At 39.3% G+C, this 19,314-nt stretch overlaps 1 protein-coding gene across 3 annotated transcripts in view; it reads right to left on the reverse strand.

Annotated features, from left to right (window-relative positions):
* The window catches only part of TUBGCP5 (tubulin gamma complex component 5), a 114,356-nt gene that overhangs the window by 51,624 nt on the left and 43,418 nt on the right, over positions 1-19,314 (reverse strand). For 2 of the 3 annotated variants that reach the window (XM_064570063.1, XM_064570065.1), the window contains exon 7: positions 580-697. In XM_064570063.1, coding sequence (XP_064426133.1) covers positions 580-697 — 118 coding nt within the window. The remainder of the gene's footprint in view (positions 1-579; positions 698-19,314) is intronic. The other variant, XM_064570064.1, reaches the window with a different exon arrangement.

Genomic DNA, 19,314 nt, shown 5'->3' on the forward strand with positions numbered 1-19,314 from the left:
ACTTTCAGAACAATTCCAATTTTTTAAAAAAGATTTTATTTATTTATTTGAGAGAGAGAGACAGGGAGAGAAAACATGAACAGGGGGTGGTGAGGTGGGGGAAGAGGGAGAATTAGGCTTCCCGCTGAGCAGGGAGCCCAGGTGGGGCTGAATCCCAGGATCCTGGAGCCATGACCTGAGCTAAAGGCAGATGCTTAACCAACTGAGCCACCCAGGCACCCCAGAACAATTCCAATTACTATATTCATTGCTGACTTAGCCAAGTGTTTAAAACTATGTATTATTTTAGAAAACTAGTAATTGTATTTTTTAGTAGGTGCATTAAAACAAATCAAATACATGACCTAATTCATACCAATCCATTAGCTTTGAAAGTAACATATCAAAAAATAGACTATAATTAAATAATAATCTCATTTTTAAAATAATTAAGTAACTGAAAAATGTATTAAATTAGAATTGCTAGAAAAAATCTTAAATTTCAGGAAAGTATTTGACTTAAGTCATAAATGAAAAGCAAATATTAAGATATCAAAGTTTCTTCTATTAACACATTAAATGAAAAACTTAGCTTCTTACCAGAAAGCAGCTAAATTGGAGTGCAAATGTAAACTATGAGGAAACCTTGAGGATCTGGTTGTCCAGTACTGATGAACCACATGCTGTTCCAGCCAGCTTCGGCCATCTGTCTCATCTACTGGAATGATATTTAAAAAGTTTAAATTATGAGAGTTAAAAAAAAAAAACACTTGAGCAACTATGCCACAATTCTGGATTTATGACTCCATTCAAATAGTCAATTGAAAAAGGATCTTTAACTTACCAAACTCAACACCCATAAAACAAGTAATACAGTTAAGAATTGGGCAGAAGACATGAATAGACATGTTTCCAACAAGACACCCAGGTGGCTAACAGACACATGAAAAGATACCCAACATCATCATCATCAGGAAAGTACAAATCAAAACCACAATGAGATACCACCTTACACCTATCAGAAAGGGGTAAAATTAACAACACAAGAAGAAACAACAGGTGTTGGCAAGGAAACAGAGAATGGGGAACCCTCTTGCACTGTTGGTGGAAATGCAAGCTGGTGCAGCCACTCTGAACAGTTTGGAGGTTCCTCAAAAAGTTAAAAATAGGGGGTACCAGAGCAAGACGGTGGAGGAGTAGGAGACCTGGATTCCATCTGGTCCCAGGAATTCAGCTGGATAGGGATCAAACCATTCTGAACACCTAGGAACTCAACAAGACATCGAAAAAAAGAATAGCAACAACTCTCTGAACAGAAAAGTGACCACTTTCTGGAAGGTAGGGCGTGCGGAGAAGTGAATCTGAGGTGATGTTCTGAGGGATAGACGGCGGGCCGGGGGCGGGAGGGCTTCCGTCAGCCACTTCTGGCAAGTGATAGAGCGGCAGAGTACAAAATCGGAACTTTTAGAATTCAGCTCTGCTGAGGGACGTTGCTCCAGTAGCTAAGCGGGGGGTGGAACCTCGCTGGGACAGTGTGGTCTCAGGACCTCAGGGTCACAGGAAGACTGGGGGTGCCTGAGTGCAGCAAAGCTCCCAGGTATCGGAGCAGGGGAAGCCGGCTGCAAAGACAGAGCCAAGGCCCCGGCTCTCAGCTCAGGGTTGCCATAAACCATGATCCAAGGCATAGTTGAGACACTGCTCCTCCAGCAGGGACCCAACAAGTGGCAGATCCAGGGAGACGCCAGGAGGAGCAGCAAGGAAGCGCAGAGAGGACTCTGCTGGGATTGGAGACTCCACACGGGGTCGGGTGCCAGAGATAGAAACACTCGGGTCTCAGGCCGGGTGAGCACGGAGTGCGGCCGGAGACTGGAGACACGGGAATGACTGACTGCTTTTCTCTGGGGTCTCACTGAGGAGTGGGGCCCCGAGTTGTCGGCTCCTCCGGGGCGGAGATTGGGAGGCCACCATTTTCACTCTCATCCTCCAAAGCTGTAGGGAAAGTTTGCAGGGAACAAAACCTCCCGAGAGCAAACCCAAGCAGATTACTTAGCCCTGACCGGCAAGGGCGGGGCAATTCAGGCCCCAGCAAAGACATTTGGGAACCATGGCAACAGGCCCCTCCCCCAGCAGATCAGCGAGAATAGCCAGCCAAGACCAAGTTTACCCATCAATGAGAACGGCAGAACTCCAGCACTAGGGGAATACTGCACATAGAATTCACGGCTTTTTTCCCATGATTCTTTAGTCTTTCAAAGTTAATTTTTATTTTAATTTCATTCTTTTTGAATTTTTCTTTTTCCCTCTTTCAACCAACATCTTTATCAATCCTTTAAAAAAAATCTTATTCATTTTTCATTTTTAGAGTCATATTCTATCTGTTCATAGTAGTAAACCTTATTTTTGGTATATATATATATATATAAGTTGTTCTCTCTTTAAAATTTTGGATACAGTTTCTACTAAGACCAAAATATACCCTAAATCTCTAGTGAATGGCTTTGTTCTAGTCTCCTGCCTGATCACATTCTCTCCCTTTTTTCTTTTTAAATTCTCTTCTTTCATTTTTCAACCAACTTATCTATTCCTTTTATAAAGTCTTTTATAATTTTCACCATTACAGTCATATTCCATCCTTTCATCAAATCAACCCTTATTTTTGTACATATGTAAGTTTTTCTTTCTTTAAAATTTTGAGAGGCACTTTCTTCGAACAGACCAAAATACACCCAAAACCTAGTGTGTGGCACTGATCTATGCACCAGCCTGATCATATTTGATCATATTGTTTTGTTTTGTTTTGTTCTGTTTTTGTTTTTATCTTTTTCTTTTTTTTTTTCTTTCTTTCCCTTTCTTTTGCCCCACCTTCAGGTCTTTTCTGATTTGTTTAGAGTATATTTTCTGGGGACATTGTTACCCTGTTAGCATTTTGTTCTCTCATTCATCTATTCTCCACTGGAGAAAATGACAAGATGGAAAAAATCACTTCAACAAAAAGAACAAAGAGCAGTACCGACTGCCAGGTACCTACTCAATAAGGACATTAATACGATGTCAGAACTAGAGTTCAGAATGATGATTTTAAAGATACTAGCTGGGCTTGAAAAACGCATGGAAGTTATTAGAGAAACCCTTTCTGGAGAAATAAGAGAATTAAAATCTAACCAAGTCGAGATCAAAAAGGCTATTAATGAGATGAAATAAAAAATGGAAGCTCTAGGGGTGCCTGGGTGGTTCAGTCAGTTAAGTGGCTGCCTTTGGCTCAGGTCATGATCCTAGGGTCCTGGGATCGAGCCCCACGTCCGGCTCCCTGCTCAGTGGAGAGCCTGCTTCTCCCTCTCCCTCTGCCTGCCACTCTGCCTACTTGTGCTCTCTATCTGTCAAATAAATAAATAAAATCATAAAAAAAAAAAAAATGGAGGCTCTAACTGCTAGGATAAATGAGGCAGAAGAGAGAATCAGTGATATAGAAGACCAAATGATGGAAAATATAGAAGCTGAGAAAAAGAGAGATTAAAAACTACTGGATCACAAGGGCAGAATTCAAGAAATAAGCGATACCATAAGATGAAACAACATTAGAATAATTGGGATCCCAGAAGAAAAAGAAAGAGAGAGAGGGGTAGAAGGTATATTGGAGCAAATTATAGCAGAGAACTTCCCTAATTTGGCAAAGGAAACAAGCATCAAATTCCAAGAGGCACAGAGAACCCCTCTCAAAATCAATAAAAATAGGTCAACACCCCGACATCCAATACTACAACTTACGAGTCTCAGAGACAAAGAGAAAATCCTGAAAGCAGCTCAGGAGAAGAGATCTGTAATCTTCAATGGCAGAAACATTAGATTGGCAAAAGACCTATCCACAGACACCTGGCAGGCCAGAAAGGACTGGTATTATATATTCAGAGCACTAAATGAGAAAAATATGGAGCCAAGAATACTATATCCAGCTAGGCTGTCAATGAAAATAGAAGGAGAGATAAAAAGCTTTCAGAACAAACAAAAACTAAAGAAATCTGCAATCACAAAACCAGCCATACAAGAAATATTGAAAGGGGTCCTCTAAGCAAAGAGAGAGCCTAAAAGTAACAAGGACCAGAAAGGAACACAGACAATATACAGTAACAGTCACCTTACAGGCAATATAATGGCACTAAATTCATAGTTATCCTAAATGTAAATGGACTAAATGCCCCAATCAAAAGACACAGGGTATCAGATTGGATAAAAAAGGAAGACCCATCGATATGCTGTCTGCAAAAGACTCATTTCAGACCCAAAGATACCCCCAGATTGAAAGTGAGGGGGTGGAAAACCATTTTCCACGCTAATGGACACCAAAAGAAAGCTGGGGTGGCAATCCTTCTATCAGACAAATTAGATTTTAAACCAAAGACTATAATAAGAGATGAGGATGGACACTATATCCTACTTAAAGGGTCTATCCAACAAGAAGATTTAACAATTGTAAATATCTATGCCCCTAACATGGGAATAGCCAATTATATAAGCCAATTAATAACAAAAGCAAAGGAACACATTGACAACAATACTATAATAGCAGGGAACACCTCCCTCACTGAAATGGACAGATCATCTAAGAAAAAGATCAACAGGGGCGCTTGGGTGGCTCAGTGGTTAAGTGTCTGCCTTTGGTTCTGGTCATGATCTCAGGGTCCTGGGATCGAGCCCCGCATTGGACTCCCTGCTCTGCGGGAGGCCTGCTTCTCTCTCTCCCACTCTCCCTGTTTGTGTTCCCTCTCTCGCTGTGTCTCTGTCAAATAAATAAATTAAATCTTAAAAAAAAAAAAAAAAGATCAACAAGGAAGTAAAGAATTTAAATGACACACTGGACCAAATGTACGTCACAGATATAATCAGAACATTCCATCCCAAAGCAATGGAATACACATTCTTCTCTAGTGCCCAGGGAACATTCTCCAGAATAGATCACATCCTGGGTCACAAATCAGGTCTCAACCGGTACCAAAAGACTGGGATCATTCCCTGCATATTTTCAGACCATAGTGCTTTGAAACTCAATCACAAGAGGAAAGTTGGAAAGAACTCAAATACATGGAGGCTAAAGAACATCGTACTAAAGAATGAATGGGTCAACCAGGAAATTAAAGAAGAATTTAAAAATTCATGGAAACAAATGAAAACAAAAACACAACTGTTCAAAATCTTTGGGATACAGCAAAGGCAGTCCTAAGAGGAAAGTATATAGCACTACAACCCCTTCTCAAGAAACAAGAAAGGTCTCAAATACACAACCTAACCCTACACCTAAAGGAGCTGGAGAAAGAACAGCAAATAAAGCCTAAACCCAGCAGGAGAAGAGAAATAATAAAGATCAGAGCAGAAATCAATGAAATCGAAACTAAAAGAACAGTAGAACAGATCAATGAAACTAGGGGCTGGTTCTTTGAAAGAATTAACAAGATTGATAAACCAGTGGTCAGACTTATCAAAAAGAAAAGAGAAATGACCCAAATAAATAAAATCATGATTGAAAGAGGAGAGATCACAACCAACACCAAAGAAATACAATTATAAGAACATATTATGAAAACCCATATGCCAGCAAATTAGATAATCTGGAAGAAATGGATGCACTCCTAGAGATGTATCAACTACGAAAACTGAACCAGGACGAAACAGAAAACCTGAATAGACCTATAACCAGCAAGGAAACTGAAGCAGTAATCAAAAATCTCCCAACAAACAAAACCCCAGGGCCAGAGGGCTTCCCAGGGGAATTCTAGCAAACATTTCAAGGACAATTAATACCTATTCTTCTGAAACTCTTCCAAAAATAGAAATGGAAGGAAAACTTCCAAACTTGTTTCACGGGGCCACAATTACCTTGATCCCAAAACCAGACAAAGACTCCAGCAAAAGGAATTATAGACCAATATCCTTGATGAACACGGATGCAAAAATTCTCACCAAAATACTAGCCAGTAGGATCCAACAGTACATTAAAAGGATTATTCACCACAACCAAGTGGGATTATCCCTGGGCTGCAAGGTTGGTTCAACATCCGCCAATCAATCAATGTGATACACTACATTAATAAAAGAAAGAACAAGAACCATATGATCCTCTCAACAGATGCAGAAAAAGCATTTGACAAAGTACAGCATCCTTTCTTGATCAAAACTCTTCAGAGTATAGGCATAGAGGCTACATACCTCAATATCATGAAAGCCATCTATGAAAAACCCACAGCAAGTATCATTCTCAATGGGGAAAACACTGAGAGCTTTCCCCCTAAGGTCAGGAACACAGCAGGGATGTCCACTATCACCACTGCTATTCAACATAGTATTAGAAGTCCTAGCCACAGCAATCAGACAACAAAAGGAAATAAAAGGCATCCAAATTGGCAAAGAAGTCAAACTCTCAGTGTTTGCAGATGATATGATACTCCATGTGGAAAACTCAAAAGACTCCACCCCAAAACTACTAGAACTCATACAGGAATTCAGTCAAGTGGCAGGATATAAAATCAATGCACAGAAATCAGTGGCATTCCTATACACCAACAATAAGACAGAAGAAAGAGAAATTAAGGAGTCAATCCCATTTACAACTGCACCCAAAACCATAAGATACCTAGGGATAAATCTAACCAAATCTAACCAAAGAGGCAAAGGATCTGTACTCAGAAAACTATAAAATACTCAGAAAGAAACTGAGGAAGATACAAGGAAATGGAAAAACATTCCATGCTCATGGACTGGAGGAACAAATATTGTGAAGATGTCAATGCTACCTAGAACAATCTCCACAGTCAATGCAATCCCCATCAAAATACCATCCACTTTTTTCAAAGAAATGGAACAAATAATCCTAAAATTTGTATGCAACCAGAAAAGACCCTGAATAGCCAGAGGAATGTCGAGAAAGAAAAGCAAAGCTGGCGGTATCACAATTCCGGACTTCAAGCTATATTACAAAGCTGTCATCATCAAGACTATATGGTACTTGCACAAAAACAGACACATAGATCAATGGAACAGAATAGAGAGCCCAGAAATGGACCCTCAACTCTATGGTCAACTAATCTTTCACAGAGCAGGAAAGAATGTCCAGTGGAAAAAAGACAGTCTCTTCAATAAATGGTGTTGGGAAAATTGGATAGCCACATGCAGAAGAATGAAACGGGACCATTTCCTTACACCACATACAAAACTAGACTCAAAATGGTTGAAAGACCTCAATGTGAGACAGGAGTCCATCTAAATCCTAAAGGAGAACACGGGCAGCAACCTCTTCGACCTCAGTCAAAGCAACTTCTTCCTAGAAACATCACCAAAGGCAAGGGAAGCAAGAGCAAAAATGAACTATTGCGACTTCATCAAGATAAAAATCTTTTGCACAGCAAAAGAAACAGTCATCAAAACCAAAAGACAACCGAGAGAATGGGATAAGGTGTTTGCAAATGACATACCAGATAAAGGGCCAGTATCCAAAATCTATAAAGACCTTATTAAACTCAACGCCCAAAGAACAAAAGATCCAATCAAGAAATGGGCAGAAGACATGAACAGAAATTTTTCCAAAGAAGACATCCAAATGGCCGACACATGAAAAAGTGCTCAACATCGCTCAGCATCAGGGAAATCGAAATCGAAACCTCAAAGAGATACCACCTCACACCAGTCAGAATGGCTAAAATTAACAAGTCAGGAAACAACAGATGTTGGCGGGGATGTGGAGAAAGGGGAACCCTCCTACACTATTGGTGGGAATGTAAGTTGGTGCAGCCACTCTGGAAAACAGTATGGAGGTTCCTCAAAAAGTTGAAAATAGAGCTACGCTACAACCTAGCAATTACACTACTGGGTATTTACCCCACAGATACAAATGTAGGTATCCGAAGGGGTACGTGCACCCCAATGTTTATAGCAGCAATGTCCACAATAGCCAAACTATGGAAAGAGCCAAGATGTCCATCTACAGATGAGTGAATAAGATGTGGTATATATATACAATGGAATATTATTCAGCCATCAAAAGGAATGCAATCTTGCCATTTGCAATGATGTGGATGGAACTGGAGGGTATTATGCTGAGCGAAATAAGTCAATCAGAGAAAGACATGTATCATATGACCTCACTGATATGAAGAGTTCTTAATCTCAGAAAAGAAATGGAGGGTTACTGGAGTGGTGGGGGGTAGGAGGGATGGGGTGGCTGGGTGATAAACACTGGGGAGGGTATGGGTTATGGTGAGCACTGTGAATTGTGTAAGGCTGTTGAATCACAGACCTGTACCTCTGAAACAAATAAGACATTATATGTTAAAAAAAAAAAAAAAAAGAAGATAGCAGGAGGGGAAGAATGAAGGGGGGGAATTCGGAGGGGGAGACGAACCATGAGAGACTATGGACTCTGAATATCAAAGTGAGGGTTCTAGAGGAGAGGGGGTTGGGGGGATGGGTTATCCTGGTGATGGGTATTAAATAGGGCACGTTCTGCATGGAGCACGGGGTGTTATACGCAAACAGTGATTCATGGAACACTACATCAAAAACTAATGATGTATGGTGATTAACATAACATAATTAAAAAAATAAAATGCAATGTATATAAAAGAAAAAGAAAAAGAATAAGAAAAAGAAAAGTTAAAAATAGAACTACCCTATGATGTAGCAATTGCACTACTAGGTATTTACCCAAGGTATAGAAAAATACAGATTCAAAGGGGATACGACACATTATCAACAATAGCCAAACTATGGAGAGAACCCAAATGTTAATTAATTGATGGATAAAGAAGATATGGTATATATGAACAACAGAATATTATTCAGCCATCAAAAAGAATGAAATCTTGTTAGCCTGGTGTTGGGCATTAAAGAGGGCATGTACTGAATAGAGCACTGGGTGTTATACGCAAACAATGAATCATGGAACACTACATCAAAAACTTATGATGTAATGTATGGTGATTAACATAACATAATAAATAAAAAAGAATGAAATCTTGCCATTAGCAACAGGTGGATGGAGCTGGTGTGTATTATGCTAAGTTAAGTAAGTCAGAGAAAGACAAATACCATATGATCTCACTCATATGTGGGATTTAAGGCAGAAAACAGATGAACATATGTGAAGGGAGAAAAGGAAAAAAAAGGAGAGGAAAACAAGTCGTAAGAGACTCTTAACGACAGAGACAAACAGGGTTGATGGAGTGAGATGGCTGGGGGATGGGCTAGATGGGGGATGGGTATTAAAGAGAGCACTTGTGATGAGCACTGGCTGATGTATAAAAGTGATGAATCACTGAATTCTACTCCAGAAACCAATATTGCACTGTATGTTAAGTAACAAAATTTAAATAAAAAAAGAAAAATTCAAGAAAAAGGCTCTTTAGAATATATGTATAGAAATGTACATACAAAATTTAATTAAATATCATTGGGTATAAAGAAAAAAAATTACTCCATTTTAAATGACAAACAGAGTTTTAGAGGGGAGAGGGGAGGGGGGATTGATTAGCCCAGTGATGGGTATTAAGGAGGGGACGTACTGCATGGAGCACTGGGTGTTATATGAAAACAATGGATCGTGGATCACCACATCAAAAACGAATGATGTATTGTATGGTGACTAACATAACATAATAAAATTTAAAAAAATTTTTTTAAATAAAAAATAAATAAAAAAATTAAATGACCTCATGAATAAGAAGACACAAACAGTATATTCAAATAGTTTAATAATCATGAAAAAAATTGAAATGGTAACCAAAGATGTTCTCAAGAAACCCCAAACCCTCAGGACTGGTACTAAGCTTTAAAGAATTAGAATCTCTTATTCAGATTATAAGGCTAATATAATCTTGCTTCTAAAACCAGATGAAAGACATATAAAAAGTTCATCAAAGAATAAAAATGAAAAATCCTAAATTAAAAAATAGCTAACCCAGGTGCACCTAGGGCTCAGTTGGTGGATCATGTGACTCTTGATCTCAGGGTCTTGAGTTCAACTGAGCCCCACATTGGGCATAGAGCTTATTTAAAAAAATGTAAAAAATAAAAGAATCATTATGGGAATTTAGCTCAGGAATTCAAGGACGATTCACTATCACAAAATCTATCTATGTAGAAATAGAACAAAAGAGAAAAATTATATATAGGATTATCTCACAGATAAAGAAGAACATTTGATACAGTTCAATATTTATGATTAAAGACTCCTAGAAAAACAGGAATAGAAGGAAACTGTCCTACTTTGATAAAGGCCACATACCCAGAACCTATACCAAAACCCATCACACTCAATGGAGGAATTTCAGGTGCAACCCTCTTAGACTGAGACCTACTCTAGGAAAACTGCTCTCACTGCTGATGCTTCCTCTGCAGACTAGAGGCCTGGCTAGAACAGACACCATTAAAGTGTCACAAAGAAAATACAAGATAAAAGAATTGACAGGAGACAAAGCTGTTTGTAGACGGTAATGATCATCTATATAAAAAAACTAATGGGAGAGGTGCCCAAGACGGCGGTGTAGGAAGACTCTGAACTCCCCTCCTCCCACAAACACACCAAATGTATACCTATAAATGGAGTAATTCCTCCTAAAGAACAGGGCTGATTGAACAGCTTCTGCACAATAAAAGATAGCGGGACCACAGAGAGAGGGTAGGAGGGACAGAAACATAGTAATGAGAGGAATCTGACCCCCGATGCTGTGAAATGCAGTGGGGAGAGATAGTACTGAGGGACCAGTAGAAGATATGCCCACCCTAGGTCACAGAAAAAAGCTACAGATTAAAGGGCTACTAGACTAGAAGTGGTGGAAACCCTTTTACTACCCTAGAGTGTCCAGCAAACATAATAGCTAGAACTCTCTCCAGATCAGAGGTGCTGGTGAACATCATTGTTTATGTTCTTTCTCCATCTTGATATACAGAGGGGAGCAGAGTCTGGGTGCTCCAGGTGGCCTGTTGCCTTGGTGACCTGTGCGCCTAGCCCACACCAACTCCAGCTGCATACCGAAGGTGGTACCTCTGCCTGTACCCATTCCAGCTCTAGTCTCCCAATAACGCTATCCCAGTGTGGTAAGTAATAGTACAACTCTAGCCTGCATTAACTACAGCTCTAGCCCTCTTGCCAAAATGGCCCTGATGTGGAGCACCCCGGGGACACCCTGGCCAGTGCCTGCTCCAGCACCAGCTTTTCTGACACGGCACCCACTACATGGAGCAGCCCAGTTTGTGGCTGTTCGACCTGTCCGTCAGGGTGCCCCGATGCAGAGTGCCCCCACACCCCCAGCCTGTACCGGCTACAGCTCCAGCCAGCCAGCCTAAGTTGCCAGGCATACAGTCTATGCAGGGGATATTCCTATACATGGCCATACCTTTAAGACTGGGAGATTTAGCTATTCCATCTAATTCACAGAAACACAGAAAGTAAAACAGAATGAGGAAACAGAGAAATATGCTCTAAATGAAAGAACAAGGGCCCTGTGGGTGGTCCAGTTAGTTAAACGTCCAACTCTTGATTTTGCCTCAGGTCATGAGATTCGAGCCCTGCATCAGGCTCCATGCTCAGTGCGGAGTCTACTTCTCTCCTTCTCCCTCTGCCCCTTCCCATTCTCTCACTCTCTAAAATAAATAAATCTTTAAAAAAATAAATGAGAGAACAAGACTAAAGAACTAAGTGAAACGGAGATATACAATGTAGCTGATAAAGAGTTTAAAGTAATAATCATAAAGATCTTCACTGGACTTGAGAGAAGAGTGGAGGAACTCAGAACTTCAACAAAGAGACAGACAATATAAAAAAGAGCCAATCAGAGTTGAAAAATACAATAACTGAAGTGAAATACATACTAGAAGGACTCAGGAGCAGATTAGAGGATGTATAAGAATGGAGCAGCTATCTAGAATACAGAATACTGCAAAGTATCCAAGCTGAACAGCAAAAAGGAAAAAAAAAGAATTAAGAAAAAGCCCACCAAGATTAGGTTAAAGTACCTCTGAGACAATAAGCATACTAACATTTACATTATAGTAATCCCAGAAGGAGAAGAGAGAGGGAAAGGGGCAAAAAAACTTGAAAAAATAATAGTTGAAAACTTTCCAAACCTGGGGAAGGAAATGGACATCCAGGTCCAGGAAGCACAGAGAACCCAAAACAAAACGTGAACCCAAGGAGGTCCACACCAAGCCATATAACAAGTAAAACATCAAAAATTAAAGATAAAGAGAGGCTCTTAAAAGCAACAAGAGAAAAACAACTAGTTTTGTACAAGGGAAACCCCACAAGACTATCGGCTGACTCTTCAGCAGAAACTTGGCAGGTAAGAAGACAGTATCATGATATATATGTTCCAAGTGCTGAAAGAAAAAAACCTACAACCAAAAAAACTATACCCAGCAAGATTATCATTCAGAATTGATGGAGAGGTATTTTCCAAAACAAAAGTTAAAGTAGTTCATCATCACTAAACTGGCCTATATTATGAAGTTTGTTGTTTTTTTTTAAGATTTACTTATTTGACAGAGAAAGACACAGCGAGAGAGGGAACACAAGAAGGGGGAGTGGAAGAGGGAAAAGCAGGTTTCCTGTGGAGCAAGGAGCCTGATGAAGGGCTTGATCCCAGGATCCTGGGATCATGACCTGAGCCGAAGGCAGCCGCTTAACCAACTGAGCCACCCAGGTGCCCCTATATTATATGAACCTCATGGTAACTAAAAACCAAAAAAATATAAAAGATATACACACACAAAAAAGAGAAAAGAATCCAAGTTTCATAAAACTGAAGAAAGTCATCAATCATGAGGGAAGACAGCAAGAGAGGAAAGGAATAGGAAAGAACCACAAAAACAAACAAAACAATTAACAAAATGGCAATATTATTTTGTATATACCTGTCAATAATTACTTCAAATGTAAATGGAATCAATACTCCAATCAAAGGACACAGGATGACTGAGTGGATAAAAAAGACAAGACCCATCTACATGCTGCCTACAAGAGATTCACTTCAGATCCTAAGACACATACAGACTACTGAAAATGAGAGGATGAAAAAGATACTCCACGCAAATGTAAGACAAAAAAGAAAAGAGAAAAAAAAAAATCTGGGGCAGCAATACATACATGAGAGAAAACAGACTTTTTAAACAAATTCTGTAATAAGAGACAAAGAGCATGATGTAATGATAAAGGGATCAATCCAACAAGAGGATTTAACAATTACACATATTGATGCATCTAAATATATAAAGCAAATATTAACAGATATAAAGGGAGAAATTGACAATAATACAATAATAGTAGGGGACTTTAACACCACATTTACATCAATGGATAGATCGTTCAGACAGAAAATCAATATGGAAACTGGCTTTGAACCACACAACATATCAGATGAACTTAATAGATGCATATAGAACATTTCATCCCAAATCAGCAGAATATACTTTCTTCTTGAGGGTACATGGAACATTCTCCAGGATAGATCACATGTTAGGACACAAAACAAGTCTCAATAAATTTAAGATGGAAATCACATCAAGTATCTTGTCTGAGCACAATGGTATGAAACCACAAATTAATGATAAGAAAACAACTGGAAAAAACCCGCAAACATGTGCAGGCTAAACAACATACAATTAAACAACCAATGGGTCAATGAAGAGATCAAGGAGAAAATTAAAAAATACATGCAGACAAAGAAAATGGAAACATAAGAGTTCAAAATCTTTGGGATGTCATAAAAGTAGTAGTTCTATGAGGGAAGTTTATAATGGTACAGGCTTTCCTAAAGAAAAAAGAGAAATCTCAAATAAGCAATCTAGCCTTATATTTAAAAAAACTAAAAAAAAAAAAAAAAGAACAAAACCCAAAGTTAGTAGAATAAAAATTACAACAGAAATAAGTGAAATAGAGACTAAAAAACAGAAAAGATCAATGAAATTAGGAGCTGGTTTTTGAAAAGATAAAAAAAATTGATAAACCCTCAGCCAGAATCATCATTAAAAAAAAAAAAAAAAAGGTGGGGTGGGGGAGGATTCAAATTAATAAAATCAGAAATGAAAGAGAAGTTACAACCAAAATCACAGAAATACAAAGGATTATAAGAGACTATTATGAAAAACTATATGCCAACCAATTGGACAACCTAGAACAAATGGATTAATTCCTAGAAACATACAGTTCTCCAACAGTGAATAAGGAAGAAATAGAAAATCTGAATGGACTAATTATTAGAAACAAAATTGAATCAGTAATACAGAAACTCCCAATAAACAGAGATCTAGTACCAGACAACTTCCCAGGTAAATTTTACCAAACATTTGAAGAAGAGTGAATGACTATTCTTCTCAAAGTATTTCAAAATAGAAAAAAAAAAAAAAAGAATGATTCCAAATTCATTCCATGAGGCCAGTATTACCCTGATACCAAACAAGATAAAGACACCACAAAGAAAAATTACAGGCCAACATCCTCTGATGAACACAGATGCAAAAATCCTCAACAAAATATTAGCAAGCTAAATTCAACACACATTACGAGGATCATCCACCATGATCAAGTACATTTTTTCTTGGAAATGCAAAGAAGGATACATATTTGCAAATCAATCAACATGATACACCACATTAACAAAATGAAGGATAAAAATCATATGATCATCTCAGTAAAAGCAGAAAAAGCATTTTACAAAATTCAACGTCCATTCATGATAAAAATTCTCCATAAAGTGGATGTAGACGGAACATACCTCAACATAATAAAGGCTGGATATAAAAAACTCACAAATAACATCCCACTCAAAGGTGAAAAGCTGAAAGCTTTTCCTCTAAGATATGAACAAGACTTACCACTTTTATTCAACATAATACTGGAAGTCCTAGCCATAGCAACCAGAAGAGAAAGAACTAAAAGCATCCAAATTGGTGAGGAAGAAGTAAAACTGTCACTATTTGCAGATGATATGATACTATATAGGGAAAACCCTAAAGGCTTCACCAAAAAAAAACTATTAGAACTCATAAATGGAGGGGCAAGACGGCAGCAGAGTAGGGGACCAACCTTGTTTCATCTGGCCCCTCAAATTTAGCTGAATATCTATCAAACCATTCTGAACACGTATGAATTCAACCTGTGATGTAAGACAACTTATCTGGATCTCTACAAGCAGAAAAACCACTTTTTGCAAGGTAGGAGGTACAGAACCTTGAATCTTCTGGGGGAAATATCAGAAGATAAACGGAGGAGGGAGGGAGCCTCCAAAAGCTGGCCACCGGAAAGTGATTTAACACCAGAGCACAAAATTGTAAATCTGCTCCAGTGACATCCCTTTCTGAAAAGGGCACAGGGGATGAATAGGGCAGAATTCTAGGTGGATCACTGTGGTCTCAGGATCCCAGGAGACTGAGAATGGGGGAGCCTGAACCGATAGAGTGCCCAAGCAGTGGAGCAGGGAGACTGGTTATGGTCAGTGAGCCCAGAAGGGACTCTCAGCTCCTGTCACCATAAACTGTGAGCCGGGCCAGTAGGGAGACTGCTTTCTGCCTGAGGACCCTGAAAAGGACTAGAAGGTATGGGCTGTTTAATATCCCAGGAGAGCTATGAAATGGCTTGTGCCCACAACAGGGCAACAGCTCTAAGGGTGGTGTGGCCCCTGAAAGGACACTGGGGCGGCATCCAGCTGTGACCTGGGAGCTGCTAAAGAGAGTGCATGCACAAACCCAAGGCCGCTCACAACTGCAAAGGCACAAAGCACACAGATGCTCATGGTTCCCTGGAACTCCCCTGGGAGAGTTGTAGTGGGTGCGAATAGCTCGAGTCTGTGGAGTTTGGTACACACAGAAATAGACACGGTTTGACCTGGAGGATTTATTGAAGAAAGGTGACCGTGACCTTGCAGCTCTGGGCCAGAGATTCCTGCACGGCCATATCTGCTCTGACTCTAGAAAGAGGCGCGGAAAGCCACCAGGGAACTAAAACCACACAGACAGGCAGCTCACATTAAGCCCATCCCTTTGACATGGGGTGGGGCAACTCCACCCAGGCAAAGACTCAGAGAAGACGAGCAACAGGCCCCTCCCCCAGAAGACAGACTGAAGGAACAGGTGAATGGCAAGCTTATTTCCCACAGGACTGTAAAACTCCAGTGCCAAGAGAAAATAATATACTGAGCTCCAAGTGTTCCCTCACAACTCATTTATACTTGAGGCTAAAATTTTATATTTCTTTTTAGTTTTTCTTTTCCTTCTTTATCTTTTTCCCTTTTCTACCCTCTTCCCGTTTCAAATAGATTCTTACTTCCCAACCTATATTTTTAAGACGCTTTTTAACTTTTCCCCCCACATCTATGTTTTATAAATTTATGCCCCATACTGGTCCATTCTTCACTCTATTCAATTCTATCTTGATATATATATATAAATTCTGATTTCTTTGCAATCTTGGAATATAGTGTCTTTTAACACACAGACCAAAAATCAATTAAGAACAGGTAGATCACCCTGCTTTGTCCACCCTGAGAGATTACAGTCTCTCCCCAACCTTTTTTTATTGTTTTGGATCATCTTGGCTTTGTGTATCTGTGGTAGCTTCCGACCACTTCGAATTTTTTCTAGGGTGCATTTTGGGTCGTGGTTGATATTCTGGACACTGTTCATTCACTTAACCATCCCTTGACAGAATGACTAGGAGGAGGAACTCTCAACAAAGAAAAGAACCAGAGACAGTATCCTCTGCCACAGAACTAATGAATATGGATATAAGCAAGATGTCGGAGACAAAATTCAGGATAGCAATTATAAAGCTAATAGCTAGACTTGAAAAAAAGTACACATGACAATACATACTCCCTAAGGGCAGAAATGAGATATTAAATCAGGCCAAATTTTAAAATGCTATCAATGAGATGCAGTCTAAATTGGATGCTCTAAAAGATAGGGTAAGTGAGGCAGAAGAGAGAATAAGTGATCTAGAAGACAGGCTGATGGAAAGGAAGGAAACTGAAGAAAAGAGCGAAAACTCATAGCACATGAAGAGAGACTTAGAGAATTTAATGATACATTGAAAAAAACCAGTATCAAGATCATTGGGATCCAAGACGGGGTGGAGAGAGAGGCCTAGAAGGTATATTTGAGCAAATCATGGTTGAGAACTTCCCTAATCTGGGGAAGGAAACAAGCATTCACATCTAAGAGGCAGAAAGGACTCCTCCCAAAATCAATAAAAATAGATCAACATTGACATGTATTAGTGAAGCTTGCAAATCTTAGAGCCAGGAAAACTACCCTGAGAGCAGCTAGGGGGAAGAGATTTCTTATGTATGGAGGGAGGAACATCAGAATAACATCAGACCTGTCCACAGAGACCTGGCAAGCCAGGAAGGGCTGGCAAGATAATATTCAGGGTACTAAATGAGAAAAAATAGCAGCCAAGAATACTTTATCCAACAAGACTATCATTCATAATGGAAGGAGAGATAAAGAGTTCCCAGGACAGAGAGAAACTGAAAGAATATGTGACCACCAGGCCGGCCCTGCAAGAAATATTAAGGGGGATAGCGTAAGCAAAGAGACCCCAAGAGTAACAGAGACGAGAAAGTATCAAAGACAATCTACAGAAACAGGGATCTTACAGGCAATACAATGGCACTAAATACATATCATTCAATAGTTAGTCTAAATGTAAATGGACGGAATGCTCCAAGAAAAAGACAGAGTATCAGACTGGACAAAAAGCAGGACCCATCCATATATATCTACAAGAGACACATTTTGAACCTAAAGACACCTTCAGATGGAAAGTGAGGGGTTGGAGAACCATTTACCTCACCAATGGACCTTAAAGTAGTAATCCTCATTATCAGACAAATTTTCAAACCAAAGACTTTAGTAAGAGATGTAGAGGGACACCATGTCATAATTAAAGGGTCTATCCAACAAGAAGATCTAACAACTGTAAATATCTATGTCCCCAATGTGGGAGCAACCAATTATATAAACCAATTAATAACCAAAGTAAAGAAACATATCAATAATAATATGTTAATACTAGGGGACTTCAACACCCCACCCAGAGCATTGGACAGATCATCTAAGCAGAAAATCAACAAAGAAACAAGAGCTCTGAATGACATACTGGACCAGATAGGACTTCATGCACATATACAGAACATTCCATCCTAAAACAACAGAATACACATTCTTCTAAAGTGCACATGGAATTTTCTACAGAAAAGACCACATACTGAGTCAAAAATCAGGTCTCAACCAATACGAAAAGACTGAGATTATCCCATGCATATTTTCAAACCACAATGCTTTGAAACTGGAACTCAATCACAAGAAGAAATTTAGAAGGAACTCAAACACCTGGAGGCTAAAGAGCATCCTGCTAAAGAATGAACGGGTCAACCAGAAATTAAAGAAGAACTTAAACAATTCACTGAAATTAATGAGAATGAAAACTCATCAGTTCAAAACCTATGGGATACTGCAAAAGGAGGCCTAAGAGGGAAGTACATAGCCATCCAAGTCTCTCTCATAAAATCAGAAAAATCCCAGATGCACAAGTTCACCTTACACCTAAAGGACCTGGAGAAAGAAAAACAAATAAAGCCTAAACCAAGTAAGAGAAGAGAAATAATAATGATTAGGGCAGAAATCAACGAAACAGACCAGATCAAAGAAACTAGAAGCTGGTTCTTTGAAAGAATTAATAAGATCAATAAACCTCTGGTCAGACTTATACAAAAGAAAAGAGAAAGGACCCAAATTAATAAAATCATGATTGAAAGAGGAGAGTTCATGACCAACACCAAGGAAATAGAAACAATTGTTAGAAATTTTTTTTTTTAAAGATTTTATTTATTTATTTGACAGAGAGAGACACAGCGAGAGAGGGAACACAAGCAGGGAGAGGGAGTGGGAGAGGGAGAAGCAGGCTTCCCGCGGAGCAGGGAGCCCGATGCGGGGCTCAATCCCAGGACCCTGGGATCATGACCTGAGCTGAAGGCAGACGCTTAACAACTGAGCCACCCAGGCACCCCAATTGTTAGAAACTTATCAGTAAGTATATGCCAACAAATTAAGCAATCTGGAGGAAATGGATGCATTCCTGGAAACTTAAAAACTCCCAAGACTGAAACAGGAAGAAATAGACAATCTGAACAGACCAATAACCAGCAAGGAAATTGAAGCAGTAATCAAAAACCTCAAAAAACAAGATTCCAGGGCCACATGGCTTCCCAGGGGAATTCTACCAAACTTTTAAAGAAGAAATAATACCTATTCGTCTGAAGCTGTTTCAAAAAATAGAAATGGAAGGAAAACTTCCAA

This window comes from Mirounga angustirostris, unplaced genomic scaffold, assembly GCF_029215605.1.
Source record: "Mirounga angustirostris isolate CCGP_5_RB_7025 unplaced genomic scaffold, mMirAng1.0.hap1 SCAF_9, whole genome shotgun sequence".
NCBI lineage: Eukaryota > Metazoa > Chordata > Mammalia > Carnivora > Phocidae > Mirounga > Mirounga angustirostris.